The 14,552-nt window shown below is 51.5% G+C and overlaps 1 protein-coding gene across 1 annotated transcript in view; it reads right to left on the minus strand.

Moving 5' to 3' along the window:
* Positions 1 to 14,552, minus strand: part of EML1 (EMAP like 1) — a 102,614-nt gene that overhangs the window by 14,463 nt on the left and 73,599 nt on the right. The window contains exons 7-17 of the mRNA XM_037503917.2: positions 13,647 to 13,796; positions 12,797 to 12,866; positions 10,951 to 11,061; positions 10,111 to 10,206; positions 9,111 to 9,245; positions 8,391 to 8,490; positions 7,262 to 7,416; positions 5,372 to 5,497; positions 4,989 to 5,120; positions 3,383 to 3,450; positions 1,190 to 1,278 (exon numbers count right to left, since the gene is read on the minus strand). Coding sequence (XP_037359814.1) covers positions 1,190 to 1,278; positions 3,383 to 3,450; positions 4,989 to 5,120; positions 5,372 to 5,497; positions 7,262 to 7,416; positions 8,391 to 8,490; positions 9,111 to 9,245; positions 10,111 to 10,206; positions 10,951 to 11,061; positions 12,797 to 12,866; positions 13,647 to 13,796 — 1,232 coding nt within the window. The remainder of the gene's footprint in view (positions 1 to 1,189; positions 1,279 to 3,382; positions 3,451 to 4,988; positions 5,121 to 5,371; positions 5,498 to 7,261; positions 7,417 to 8,390; positions 8,491 to 9,110; positions 9,246 to 10,110; positions 10,207 to 10,950; positions 11,062 to 12,796; positions 12,867 to 13,646; positions 13,797 to 14,552) is intronic.

Genomic DNA, 14,552 nt, shown 5'->3' on the forward strand with positions numbered 1-14,552 from the left:
AAAATCACATATCAGGATAAGGAATTTATGTATAGAATATGTAAAGAGTTCTTACAACTCAATAGTAAGCCAAAAAATACAATTAAAAACTGGGAAAAAAATTAAAGAGATATTTCATCAAAGAAGATAAAAGAATAACTAAAAGGCACATGAAAAGATGCTTGGCATGTGTGATAACCAGCCAATTCAAAACCACAATGAGATATCACTACACCTGTGTCAGGATGACTGTTATGAAAAAGAAAATAACTAGAGTTGGTGAAGAACCCTCACACATCTCTGATAAAAATAGTACAGCCACTCTGGAAAGCAGTTTGGTAGTTTCATAAAACAAATTTATCATACAATCCACCAATTCCTAGCAATTTACCCAAAGGAAATTGAAACAAATGCCTATAAAAGGACATATGTTCACTGCGGCATGATTCATAACTGTTAAAAGCCAGAAACGATCCAAGTATTGATTACCTAATGAACGGACAAACAAAATATGGTATGTCCATAAAGTGGAATACTATCCAGTAGTGAAAAATGAACAAACTACTAATACAGGCACAATAACATAATCTCAGGAACGTTACTCTAAGTAAAAGAAGTCAGACATAATAGGCTATGGATCCCACTGATAGTCAGAAAAGGCAATTTTGAGACAGAACAGATTGAGGGTTGCCAAGGGCTGGGGTAGGAATGAAGATGTGTTACAAAGGGCAGGAGGGGACTTTGTGTGGGGGGGTAGGTGATGGAAAAGTCCCAAAGCTGGATTATGGTGATAGCTGTACAACTCTAGTGAACATTATAAATGGACCCATTTATAATGAGTCAATTATTGCATATAAATGACCTGAATAAAGCTGTTAAAAAAGCGCTCATCTTTCTCAAGATATATGCAGTGATGTCACCAGATGAGAGCCTCATGGGGAGGGAGCTGCTTCAAAATAACCTGGAGCACGTGAGCTGGACGGGCTGAGCTGAGCATTCTTGCAGCTGGTGATGGGCACGTGGGCCTGCATTTGGCTCTGCTAATTTTGTCTGTGCTTGAAATTTTCCATAATAAAAGTTAAACACACACAGGGGGTGACCCAGAGGAGGGGAGGGCCCAGATGCCATGCTGATGGGCACAGATGGGCTACATTCCCTTGGGCCCTGGGCAGACCCTGGTGGCTGGGCTGCGGGCAGGGCCGCTTCCCACCTGGAGAGTAGCGCATCACCGAGAGCTGCTCGTTGCCGTCCGTGTGCACGGTCACCAGGTCTGTCGTTTCGGTGTCAAACACGAACCACCTGCCAACAGCAAAGGACAAGAGGCAGTTTAGTGAGCAAAGATGAGGCTGAAGACAGCTGGACTGTTAAAAACAATTCATCTGAGGACTTACTACTGTGTTTGCATAAGGACACTTGCTCCCAGCTCTCTCATTTAAACTTCCGACACGGGAACATCTAAAGAAAGCCGCGGTGCGGCCCTCGACTACGGGGCGGTGTGGAATTCTCGGTGTCTGCTCCGTCCCTTGTGTGCAAAAGGGAAGAGGCAGCAGAGGGGCCCCTGAGGGGGCTTCCCCAGGGGCAGCGGGAAGGGCCACCTCAGGTGGGGTCCTCCTGGGCAGGCAGAGGGGAGGACAGAGCAGAGGCAGGGAGAGTGGAGGCTGGGCTTTGAATTTAGCCTCTCTGAGCTCAGTTTCTGCAGTTGTAAATGGGGACCAGGCCCCGGGCTCCTGCATGGGCTCAGTGTAGACATGTCCACATGGGCGTGGAGGTGCTCCAGGTCCTGGTACAAGGCCAACCTCTACCAAGGCGTGGGGTCGGAAAGGGGAGGCGATGGAGCGAGTGACAATTCCTGCCCGTGCTCTCAGGGGGTGGTAGGGGGGAGATCTCAGGTGCTCAGGGGCTAGAAGGAATGGGGGCTCCCTCCTGCTGTCAACTCCAACCCAGATGCTGTGACCCCCACGCATGTCCACTGGCTCCTCGCCTTCCAGCAGGGCCCTAACCCCACCCTACTTGGCACCAGCTGGCACCCCCATCCCCTCGGACTGGGGCACTCAGCTTCGATTCCTGACAGCTCAACGGCCACTCACAGCTCACGTGCTGCTTAACTGGGGCCAGAAGATAAGCACCCGAGAGGAGGGCTGACCAGGCTGCAGGTGCAATGGGGAGGCACTAGGTCACATGCTCCATCTCTTTCGCCCAGAGGACACTGTCTGGGGCTCCTAGCAGCCTGGCATTGTTGCCCTTCAACCACACACAGCATGGAGGTGACGGCGGCAACTGGGTCAGCCCCTCATCGGGGTCGCTAAGTTTAAAGCTTCCGCCTCTCCACGAGAGATTAAGTTGTGTGTATGCATGAGAGGAGCTGGTGCACACGTGAGGAGTTGGGTGCACACGTGAGGAGTTGGGTGCATGTGTGTGAGGAGTCAGGTGCACACATATGAGGAGTCGGGTACACACGTGTGAGGAGTCAGATGCACGTGTGTGAGGAGTTGGGTGCACACACGTGAGGAGTCATGTGCACACATGTGAGGAGTCGGCTGCATGCATGTGAGGAGTCAGGTACACATGTGTGGCAAGGCAAACATGTCCGTGAACAACTCTGCTGTGTGTGTGGGCCCAGCTCTCCCAGCTACTGCGACCGGCCAAGGCTGCTCTCTCTTTACACACCCCCCACAGCCATAACAGCGAATCCTGTGGCACGAGTTCTGAAAGGAAGGGCGGGCGGACACCGCCAACAGTGCATAGACGAGAGCCCAGCAGGTGCGCGCACCATGACTGGAACAGCCCCCACTGTGCACCATGACCAGAACGGCCCTCGCCACCCGCCCGGCACCACAGAGGCTGGGCACCTGCAGTGTTTGTCCCCTGCCCCAGCAGTGCCCACAGCCTGGTGGAGAACTGGGTCTGTTTTTTGGCCATGGAGCCAGGTAAGGCTTTGCTGGAGATGCACGCGGGAGGTGGCAAAGTGACAGAGGTCGTCTGGGTGTGAAGAAGGAACACGCTGAGGCAGACAGCAGGCGGGCCCAGCGCAGACAGCTGCCCGCAGATCAGTGCCCGCTACCCGTTCTGGGTCTGAGGCTTGGCACCCGGCATTTTCAGAGTGCCGAAAGGGCAGCAGAAAAGCATTTTTAAGTTCTCAGCACTTTGAAATGCTTTCTTGCCTGATTCCAAGGGGTCTGAGGACTCTCAGAAGCTCCTGAAACATGGGGTGGGGGGACCCCTTCAGAAGAGGGACCCAGAGCTAGGCTCCGATTTTCCCCAGGTCCAGAAAGGGAATGACCAGTTTTGACTTAATTCTTGGGGAGTGATTTGCCGCTGAGAGGTGCAGCCGAGTGCTAAGGGGGTCCCCAAGAAATACCCACACGAGTCTGGGCCAGGGAGCCAGTCGGGGCCGAGCACTCACCTCCCAGTCAGTGTTCCGACTGCAACCACAGACCCTGAAGGATGAAAACCAGAAGACTGAGCTGGATCCTAAAATATTTTAAAGGAAGTGTAAATGGATGGTCAGACACGGCACAGCACATAAAACACACACAGAGCAGCGCCATCCCGGGGCCACCCAGCCCATGAAAACACCTTTTTCCCCAGAGAGGAAAATGCTCCCCCCTTGGATGTAGGTGACATTTCAGGAACCCTAAACGTTCATCCTTGCAGGAGTTTGTTGTGGGCCTGAGCCCCCTCACAGCCACAGGGATCAGTCGTTCCAGCAGGACGTGGCCCGCCCAGGCTGGAGGCCAAGCCCTGTGCTGAGAGCCGGCCTGAGTGTGTGCTGGTTGGGCCTGGGGGCAGGACTGCTGTGCCCAGCCCCTTAGATGGGTGTCGGGCGCTGACTGGGCAGGAAACCACGGCAGCCTGGAGGGCTCTCAGAGGGTGGGGCATGCCCCAGTGTCCACCTGGTGGCCACCTGCGTCCACGACCAGCTCCGACACACAGTGGCCATGGCCCCAGGAAGTGGTGGCGACCAGCTGCGGGGTCAGGAGGGGGCAGTGGGAGGAGGCCATCGAGGAGAGAGGCTTCCTGGCAGAGGGCCGGGCACTGGGCCTTCCGGTCCAGGAAGGATTATCATTGGTGATGGTGGAAGTGGACGCACCAATATTTGGGGGGGGGGCAGCATTAAGGGGACAATAATGTGATCACAGAGGCGGAGGTGACGGTGGGAGAAGTGTGGGTTGGCAGGAAAGCAGGTGGGTTTCCGACGCGGGGTGTGAGGGGCTGGGAGAGCAAGGGAGGGCGCTGTGAGGCGGCTGCCGGGCCGGATAAGGACCCAGTCACCGGGAAGCAGGACACAGTGGAGGTCATTTTTTTTCTTTTGATACAAAGAGTGGCCCGATTGGTTCCATGTGTTTCAGACAGAACGTCAGCGGGCAGGAGTGTTAGGGTGGAGCAAAGTGAGGAGAGTGAATTGCAGGAGCCTGGAGGTCAGGGGAGGAAGCCTGAGAGACAAGCAGCTCTTCAGATGGCCTTGACCTTGTTGCTGTAAATATTTCTAAGTGGGGCTGGGCTGAAGCTCAGGCTGAAAGGGAACTCTGCCGAAACTGTTCTTGGAGACAACCCAAGGGCCCCGCTCCTCTGAACCCCAACAGCTCATCATACGTGCCACCTGAGCTCCTGTCCCCAAGGCAAGGAGTGGTTGGCTCTGAAAGGAAGCTGGGTCTTTGCCCCCACACTCCTATCGGACAGACAAAGGATGTCGTAGGAACAGCCCGTGGGTTCTCACTCAGCGCAAACCAGTCCAGCCGCTCCCCCCACCCCCCGTGAGGGTGCTGAGCATGCCAGCCTGCAGAGAGACTCAGGAACCCCGAAACCACTCGGGAAGGCTAACGCGCTGGTGAAAAATTCAACAGCAAACAGGATCATGGGGGGAGACCACTCGAGGCCTAATTTCAAGCAACACAATTCTAAAGAGAAACCATTTGCTTTGGACAATTTCCCATCAAGTTGTTGCCAAAAAACTAAAGGGCCACATTGCAGATGAATCTTTCTAAGAACAATGCCATGGGCACGTCTACCTCTATCACTTTGTCCCAGACGGGCCGGTGCCCAGCTGCGTCCCAGAGAGTGGCGTGCCTGTCATGCCCACAGGTCAGGAACTGAGGTTTTGAGGCGTGGATGGCCAGTCCCCAGAGCTCATCAGTGTGACCCTATAAGGAAGCAAGACAAAGGGGGAGCTCCAAGACATCGCAGGCAACACACAGGAAGGGTGGGCCAGGGTGCAGCGCCCCCTGTGCTGGCTCACTTCAGTGTCTCTCTCTGCCCGAGTAACCTGTGGCCCCTGAAGCCTGGAAGCAGGGAGGTCATGGGAGTATGAGACGCAGGAATCACTGCCTCTTTGTAACGCGTTATTCTACCCTTCATCAGAGGAGGTGTTGGGGCTTGCTGAGCCTGGACGCACCTGAGTAATAGGAGCAAAGTCCCCTGACAGCGTGCCCTGCAGAACAGAGTTCCTGGTGGTGCCTATCAAGATCACGTCACCTTTGCCCTCAGCCACCGTCCGGATGGGACCAAACTGTTCTGGAATCTGCATGGAAAAGGAGATAGAACATGTCATGAAGCCATGAGCGCTCTCACTGGAAAGCCTGCTCCGCGGTCAGGGACAGTGTGTGCGGGCGCCCTCAGACGCACACGTGTGACTGCGGGAGGAGAGTGACTGCCAGCAGGTGGCAAGAGGGCCAAACCCGAATCTTCCTTTTAAGACTCCAAATGCCTCATCTACCTTGAGGAATTAGCCAGTGTGAGGTGGTTAAAAACATACAGAATAAAGCATTTGTTCTTGACCAGATTAGAAATAAGGAACACTGCCGTCTGCCCGCCTCATAGGACTGCCTGCAGCAGCCGCAGGCAGAGCCAGGAAGGGCAGACCCAGTTGCGATGTGAGCACCGAAATTCATTGTGACTTAGCCTGTGGGTTCTTCGGCAGTTTCAGACATGGAATTGTCTGAATATTCGGAAAAAGCATTTCAAGCTACACCAGCTGAGAACCATTTACTGTGAAAAAATAAACAGAGGTGTGTGCTCTTCCTTAAAGGAACAAAACCCGCCGTGAGGCCCTGGCGAGAGGCTGCAGCCTGCTTCTCACAGACCTTCTGCCGCCCAGTGGCTGGCTGGCGCAGATTTGAGAAAAGCTGTGCCCGCCCTGCCAACAAAGAGGAACCACAGGCCCTAAGAGAGGGAGAGTCTTCTTTGAAACTGGAGGAGCCTTTGGGGCTTTTGTGTGACTGAAATTTCCCACGGTATACATTCACCTGAAGGCTGGTCAAACCTTAGGATATAAAATGCCACCACGATTAAATTTCTCCGTGAAAGGGGGAGTGGTTCCCAAGGCACAGGCACAGGCCTCCCTTCACCAGCACAATAGCTGACAGGAGATTTCAGGCTGCTCCCTGGGCGCCTGCTTTCTGGTGAAGCTGTCACAAGAGGGTGCACCTGACTTGGAAGCTGGGAAAGTTCTCCACGTGTCCGGTCTCTGCTAGGAAGACCACAAACCTCAGATGGTGCTGGCCTCACTACCTGTCTACCTGGATTTCTGGGGCCTGAAGGGATACGGATTTCCCCGCTGCTCCTCCTGGGGCCCAGGGCTGCTGACCAAGTGGGAAGGAAGTGGACTTGGGGCACTTGGGGAGGCTGCAGAGACACCAGCCACCTGCGAGAGATCCTCAGAGAGGGGTAGTCCAGGATGCTCAGAGCAGCACGCCGGAAATCAAAGCGACCAAGGAGGATGGATTTTAACAGTGACTCAAATGTGGGTAACATTCCCTTGGGGACAAATGTATTCTAAATGTGAAATGTGTCACAACCCCAAATTTTATTTTATTTTATTAAGGATTTATTTATTTAGGCATACAAGAGCTGGGGTACAGGCCAGAAGTACAGGGGTTGAGAAAATTCACCAGAGACAGAGTGGGGAACTGAACAGGCAGATTGACTGAAATACACTGCTGAGGGGAGCAAGTGATGAGACAGGAGAGGTCTGCTGCGCCATGTGGGTGGCTCCCTGGCTGGCCGCAGTTCGAACTCGCACTGCAGAGGCTGCTGACAGCTTCACAGGCTGCGTCCTAACCCCTTGCGCCATCAGGGAGGCCCAACCCCAAATTTTAGAAACTGCATTCTGCAATAATAGTTATTCCTTAAACTGCCTCCAGGGTTTTAATAAAATGTTACTCACTTAATAACAGTGTATCTAAATAACTCTCAAAACTGTAAAGATTTCAAACTGAGCGGGAAACTGGTTAGAATGACGGTTTAAGGTTGAAAATGCATTTCAATAGCTCGCGTGCAGTCTTACCTCAGTTTTATGAAGTTTTTGATAGTTTCCGTTCCACGAAATGAGCTTCCGGTCCTTCCCTCCTCCTGACACCAGGGTGCCGTCCCGTAACATACAAAGTGCAAAAATTCCCCCCTCGTGGGCTCCCTGGATGGCATAGTTTATTCGGTTCGTACCTGAACAGACCAAGAAAATCTCCCTTAGGCCGTGACCCAGAGGCCACCCGCCAGCTCTCTGGGCTGTTCTCACACACGTTGGGAGGACATGGCCGCCATGTGAGCCTGCAGGGACCAGATCGCCAGTTCCTGGGCTCCTGACAAGTACAGCCTGGGGGAACTTGCCAACCCAGAGTACAGAAGGGCCCACGTGCCTCGGACCTGTCTCCACCCCAGCCTGCCCTTTCTTCACCCTCAGGATCGCTCAGGGGCATGAAACAAGGTAGAAAGCACCTCAGCCCGGAGCAGAGGACACAGTCTCATTCCGACGTCACAGTTATGGGTCTGTTTGCACCTTCACCCGACCCTAAAGCTAAGCTCCCCGAAGCCAGGGGTGGTTTCCTGTCCTTGTGGCACGTGGTGAGCCTCAGGCACCTGCCTCACACACACCTCACACACACACACCCGCCTCACACACACAACCGCCTCACATACACACCTACACACCCACCTCACACCCATCACACACCCTCACATCTGCCTCACACCCACCTCACACACATCCTCACACCCACCTCACATCCACCTCACACACACCCTCACACCTGCCTCCCACACATCTCACATACCCTCACACACTCAATACTTGTCAGCCAAGTGCTGTGTGAACCAGAAAGCTGTTAAGGCCCTAGTGGCTGGAGAGTTACTGATTATGTCTTCATTATAATCTGTTAATAAAGCCATTAACTCCATCATACTGTCTTGGGCTTAAGCTTTTAGGATGATGAAAGGTCAATGCCTCTTATCCTTGTTTTCCTCTGTTCTCACTTTACAGCTTCAGGGCTGCCCCCCGCCCCCCCCAACACACACACACACAGAAGAACGTGCTCTCTGCAACTCAGGACTTAATAGTGACCCATAAGGTACGTTAATGGAGAGTCCTGACGGAAACTGCCTTTGATCTATCACAGTCTCCTTAGGGGCTGTCACATTACCTTTTCCCCACACCAAGATGTTGCCACTTGAATCTCCAGTGATGGTGTCACCATTTTCTGAAAACGTCACGCACAGGACAAACTTTGGCTTCTCTTGCTTCTGCAGAATGTGGTAAAGACAAGCATCTAGACAGGATGTCCTCTTGACTGGGATGAGCGATAACCTGAGCCATGTATCCCAGGCTGCCCGCCCCCACCCCTGGCCCGTGCACCTTTCACTAATGTCCACCATGAAAGAGCTGGTGCTAGGGGGGCAACAGTCTGAGTAGGGGGGCTGTTGGAGGGGCAGGGGTGGGCTGTGCTATTGTGACTGCAGCCTGAAGTCAGGGCCCAGGTGCAGCAACAGCAGTTCCTTAGCTCAACCTCCAGGGTGCTTCTCAAGGCCTTGGTGCTCCCCAAGGCCCCCGATGGCAGAGTGTCCACCACCCCAACCACGTGCACCCTTGCACACCATGGAGGGGCCACCCCAGGAGCCCCCTTTCTGAGCTTTGCTCCCTGTGTGGTCCAGCCTTCCTTCTCTGTATCCCCAAGACATGATGTGCTCCCCAACTCTGTTGGGATGCTCAGTGATAATCTTTGTCACTATACCCCTCAGTGGCACCCCCACATCTGCCAATTACTGTCAATGCTGAGACCAGAACCTCAAAGCTCCCTTCAAAGACCGCGGACGACATGTGTCGCGTAGTGGAGGCTCAAACAGAAACTACAATTGGGCTTTACCTCAAATAACCCTTGCTTCTTAATGAGGGAGTTTCCTTCTAGTGTCCAAAAGTAGAGGTGTGACTTTCCACAGGTGACTATGATGTTGGTGTCTGTGGGGTGGAAATCCGCAGCGAACACAGCTTCGTTCGAGCACTGAGCAAGACAGGACAAGCAAGCGTCTCACATCTCTTAAGATACTTGCGAAAAGAAAGTGTGAACCACAAATGGCTGAGTCAAGCGAGGCGCGACGCCCCTGCATTCTGTCTCTTCTAAACACTGACTAGGCGTCTGCTCGGGCCCTGACTTCCCTGGCCGGCCCGTGGCCCTGCGGGCAGAGTGGGCACTGCGTTCTCCCACAGCCCCTGACCCGGAGTGGCCCCTGCTCGCGTTCTGGTGCTGTGGACCAGCGGCGGTGGTGCTTGAGGACCGAAGACCTCGCTCTCCTCCTCCAGGGAAGGATGAGTGTGAACCCTAGCTAAACAGAGCTCCCTGTGGGGGTGAAATGCAGCGGCTGGGCCTCATCCCATGTGGGGCTGGGGTTCTGGGGAGGCCCAGGAACCTGGATTTACAGAGTCCACGCTCTGGCTGGGTCAGCTGTGCTGTGGGCCCTGGAAGTCCGTCCTGCTTCTCATCACTGGGACTGGGTCAGTGGTTCTGTGACCAACGTGGTCTGGGGTTGGGGGCCCTGGCTCTCAGGGGTCATTGGCCACCCCTCACCTATTACCTTGATCTAGGACCTGCACCCTGGTCAGGTGATTCTGGCCCTGACTGTTCTTTCTGCTCGATACTTATATGTTCTTCATATGGAGACTGACAGCTCTAATGAATTCCAACTAGCAAAATGCCAAGAACTGAACTACTGGGGCACGAGGAAGAAAAAGACCCCATGTAGATGGGGTGAAGAGAGAGAGCCCTGACAGGACTTAGGAATGGGGTCTGGAGAGGAGAGGCAGGGCATGGGGGTTCCCAGGGCGGGGGCTGGCCTGAGGGTGGGGGCCGACGCGGGCCTGGGAGGTACCTTTACATCTGCCAGTCTCTCCTCTTTCTGCCAGTCCCACACGGACAGCACGTGGTCATTGGAGTCATCTACCGCGCAGAGATGGCTTCCTCCGTTCTGGAAAAGAATGTCCAGAGCAAGCCCACATTTGAGAATGACACCCGCTGGACGTGGTTCAACACCAATATCGATTTCACTTTTAATCAAGAGCCCCCTACCTCTTAGTTACAGGATATCCACCCCCTCCCTGAGACCTGCTTACTGGCGCACCACCCGGCCCCCAAGCCACACCCACACCCTCCTCCTGAAGGGCTGCAGCCTCCTGGGGGGAGACGGTCACTACCAGCCCAGGGTTGGCATTGAGGATACGGAGAGGGGTGAGGGGGGAGAGGCAGGTGGCGCTTGTGAACACGAGTGCACGCGTTGTGAACATGTTTCTGAGCCGGCTGATGAAGTGGTTCAAGGGGTGGATCTGCTGAGCAGGAATATTCTGAGGATGCCTGGGAGACAAGCCCCTGCTCACTCACAGCAGCCAGCCCGAGTGACAGTGCATGCTGCCTCCCCAGACCAGGAGCGGCAGGAAGATTCAAGCCCAGAGCAGCCATCCCAAGGATCAGGAGACAATGTCACGGCAGGTCTGTCCTCATCTCCTCGCCCACCCAGCTGGGAAGGGATGCGTGTGCCCCAGCGGACATGTGTGAGCGGAGGGGCTGAGGGTGGCTTCTCAAAGAGGGGGTCTGGGAAGTGGGGAGGTCTCTGTGCATGTAGCAGGCCCATGCACGCAGCGGGCCGCCCCGGCATGTACCTTCCTGCCCTGATAGGATCTGCAGCACCCACCCACAGGGCCCGGCTCATCCTTACAGATTTTGAGAACGCGATGCAGGTGACAGCTCGGTCAAAAAAACCGGTTCCGATGACATGCAGTGTATTCAAGGTGACAGAATCCCAGATGCGGACGTGTGGGGGCAATTGCTGTTTGGAGAAGGGGCAGAGTCATCAGCTGATGGCGACACAGATCTTTATTTGGAATCTACAAGATTCTTCAGCGGTAACTTCAATTTTGTTAAAATTTTAGGACTCTCCCTTCTTAACATAAATAAAATACCCCCCATGGCTCCAGGAGGTCAGGGTCCTGGTGGCCAGCTTAATGCCAAGAGAGGTCTGGCAAGTTTTACATTTTGAGAAGTCATTCTTTGCAAACTGTTCCCTGGTAACGGATAGTCCAATTTGCACATCTAGACGTGTCTGAATTTTTTAATCAAAAAAATGACAAGGAAAATGGAATTGCATCTAAGGATTATTCTTTTAAAGTCTGTTTTGCTATTAAAAAGGAAGTACATTTTATATTTCACAGACTGGTCCCCAGCAAGTACCATTAACAGCTTAACATCTCCGGGCCTCAGAGGAGTGAATCAGGCAAGTCGTTCATACACGAATAAAACTGAGAACTGACATGAGGAGTCCAAGGCCCTTCTGACTCTGCTCCGAGGTGAATGGGTTTGCTTGTCCTCAGTGGAAGACAGCATCCTGGAGACAGCATGGGGAATAGCACCAGCACCGCCCCGGGCCAGAGTGGGGTTAGGTCAGCGGCTTCTGGCCTCGCATGTCTCTAAGCCGAGGGACATCTGGGGACAGGCACGACCTCTTGGGGGGTAGGGGGTGTGGGGGGGGGTGAAGGCTGGGCTCCGCTAGAGACCACATTTTCTCTGGCTCTAGAGCTCCAATCCCATTTCAACGGAAATACACTTTCAACCCACTAGAGGGAGGAACAAACGGTGACGACTCATTTCAAAGCATTTTAAAAACATGAAGATGAAGAAGCTACTCCTTTTGCATCTACTTACCTCATGTAGTCTTATTTCCAGCCTTCCTATTGCCTTTTTCAAGTGTACAATTTTAACAGAAAACAGTGTAAGGTTAATATTTAAAAATTGATATTATTGAAATATTGTCTAAGGAATGGTAACGTTCATATTTTTCTGGAAGAAAACATGTGGATAAAATGGGAGGACTTAATGTAATTAGTTTTAGCTCATATATTGCACAGCGGTAAAATACAAAGCAGATCTCCAACAAGTCTCCAGGAGTTTAAGTTAAGACAGGTGATGCCACAGACTGGTCAGTACAGAACTGGAATCTAGTTCTGAATTTTTTTTCTATTTGTTAAAGTCTAGTTTTTTCTCTGCTTCCTTAAAATACAAATTAAAGTCTTGCTGACGTGTTTACAAACATTGTGCTAAAATCCTCCAAGTAGCCTCTGTGGATCGTGCATGGATAAAAACTCCATGGATGGAAGCCAAAAGTCTGCTGAAGAGGGAAAATGTCCCATATCCAAGTAACTATTATCATTTTTAAGATTATTTCTTTGTAAAATTGGAAATTTTTAAATTTAAAGTTGGTTTACAACGTCAAATGATTGTTTTGATTTTAACTTATTAAATACGTTAACATTTACATGTTTATTGTGTATCAAAGCCTATCTTAAAAGTTAATGTATTCTCAGGCAAAAACAATGCTTTTAAAAAATTGGCTGAAATTAAGGTGAGTTCAAGACAGTTTTAAAGTCATTGTAAGAATTTTAATTTGCAATAAAAGTCTAGTGTTGAGAAGGCTTCCGATAATCAGATCTATTCATCAGCAAAATGTTTTCAGAAAATGACTTTGTTCCCAGTTCATTACAAAAGTAAGAAAAGATAATAGCACTCACTTTTCCATCCTTAGACGTGCCTGCGACTTGTCCTGTTGCTATTGTGATCCTATCGGGATGAACCGCTAGGCTAAAAAAAGGATATTTATAAAACGGCTAGTTTCCAAAGGTAAGCTTTACTTTTCCCTTAAACAAATACGATCTAGCTGAAAATTGAAATGTAAGACCAAATGATGCTAAACTTCTTAGGGACTCAGAATGAATTCTTTCACCACCCCAATAATCTTAGACAATAAATGCATTTTCCATTTCATTTTGATTCCTCTACCTCTAGGGAATTTTCAAAATAAAGGAATAAAGCATCCTTTGTTTGGGAAAAACCATTTCAATCTCAGAACCACTCAATTAGTCTACAACCTTTATTAAGTAAATCATATCTTTTTCCAACAGGATTTTGATAATTGACCAGAAACCTAGGACAAACAGAAATACGTAAATCCATCTACTCGCCCATCTGTCCTTCCAAGATACACCAAATCCCTACCCACAGCCAAAAATGAACGGTGGATAAATTAAAAATAAAGGAATTCTATCAGATGGCCATAAACACAGGCAAACATTTTTATTAAAAAAATAAAGACCTAAATTTAGAAGTCACTAGCAGGTGAGCTGTTAAGAAGCCCTCAGTAGGTGTCTATTCTCGCTACTGTTTTAGGTAACGTGGCTGGTTAGGATGATGAGTTATATGGACAGAAAACTAAAAAGGTGGGAGCTGGGAGCCAACACAGACCTAAAGAGCGCTCCCCTAAGATCCTATTTTCTCGGCTCCCCTTTCTTTAGTGACACCCTAATGCGCGTCCGCTGCCAGCACCGCCACGCGTGCACTCAGAGGCTGGGCCAGGCGACCTACCACTTGACGTCGTCGTTGTGGCCAGTGTAGTGTCGCTGCAGCTGCTCCTCCACGTTGTACAGGACCACCACGGACGCGATGAAGTACACCGTCTCCCCTGTCGGGAGCAGGTACAGGTTGTTGCGGCAGTCTCGGCCCCGGTACCCATAGCTTCGCGTGTGTCAAGAGAAACGTTCTTATTTTCTTTGAAAAGCAGACCAAGCATCGGCTTTATTCCAAAGCCACAGGCAATAAAATTCTAGGACTTTTAGCATCAATTTTGCTAATATGAATAACATTAAACTGCAACCCCTTGGTGCCAATCCATTGGACCCACACAGTCGGCAGAACGCTGGAACGGTCTGTGAGTTCATGAAGATTGTTTTCTTAATGCTATAAAGATGTGGCTTTATTTTTAGAAGTATGTGATGTATTTTGAAAGTTGAATTTGTTGGTTTGATCAAAAATCCTAAGGGATCATTTTATTTACCAGAGGTCCCTGGGTCTGACATTTGGGCAGTGACTGGGAGGTGAAGGCTTCTCAGTTTAGCAATCAGCCCGAGGCCAGAGGCCAGCTCTTGGTTGGACGTTCCAATTTCATGTGGGAGTCACTCTGCATGTTCCCAGAGGGTCTGCCTCCATGTTTTGCCAGGCTGGTCTTTAAGGACCGGCTGCCTGGCATTAGAACTAAAGTCACCTGAAGATGCACCTGACACTGACGTCACAAGAACGCTGGGAGGCTGTGCTCCAGTGTTTTTCCCACTGCCCTTTCTGCTCCTTTCCTGCGGGGTGCTCTTGTCTAACTCAGCCCCACCGAGCTGCCACGGGGCAGGGCCTGCGCGTGTCCTGCTGCAGTCACAAGCCCTACAGAGCCTGACCCTGGGAACTGGACTTAGGGAGAGTGACAGGGGCGCTGAGCTTGTCATC

This window comes from Talpa occidentalis, unplaced genomic scaffold (genome assembly GCF_014898055.3).
Source record: "Talpa occidentalis isolate TD23 unplaced genomic scaffold, MPIMG_talOcc4v2.1 talOcc4.11, whole genome shotgun sequence".
Classification (NCBI taxonomy): Eukaryota; Metazoa; Chordata; class Mammalia; order Eulipotyphla; family Talpidae; genus Talpa; species Talpa occidentalis.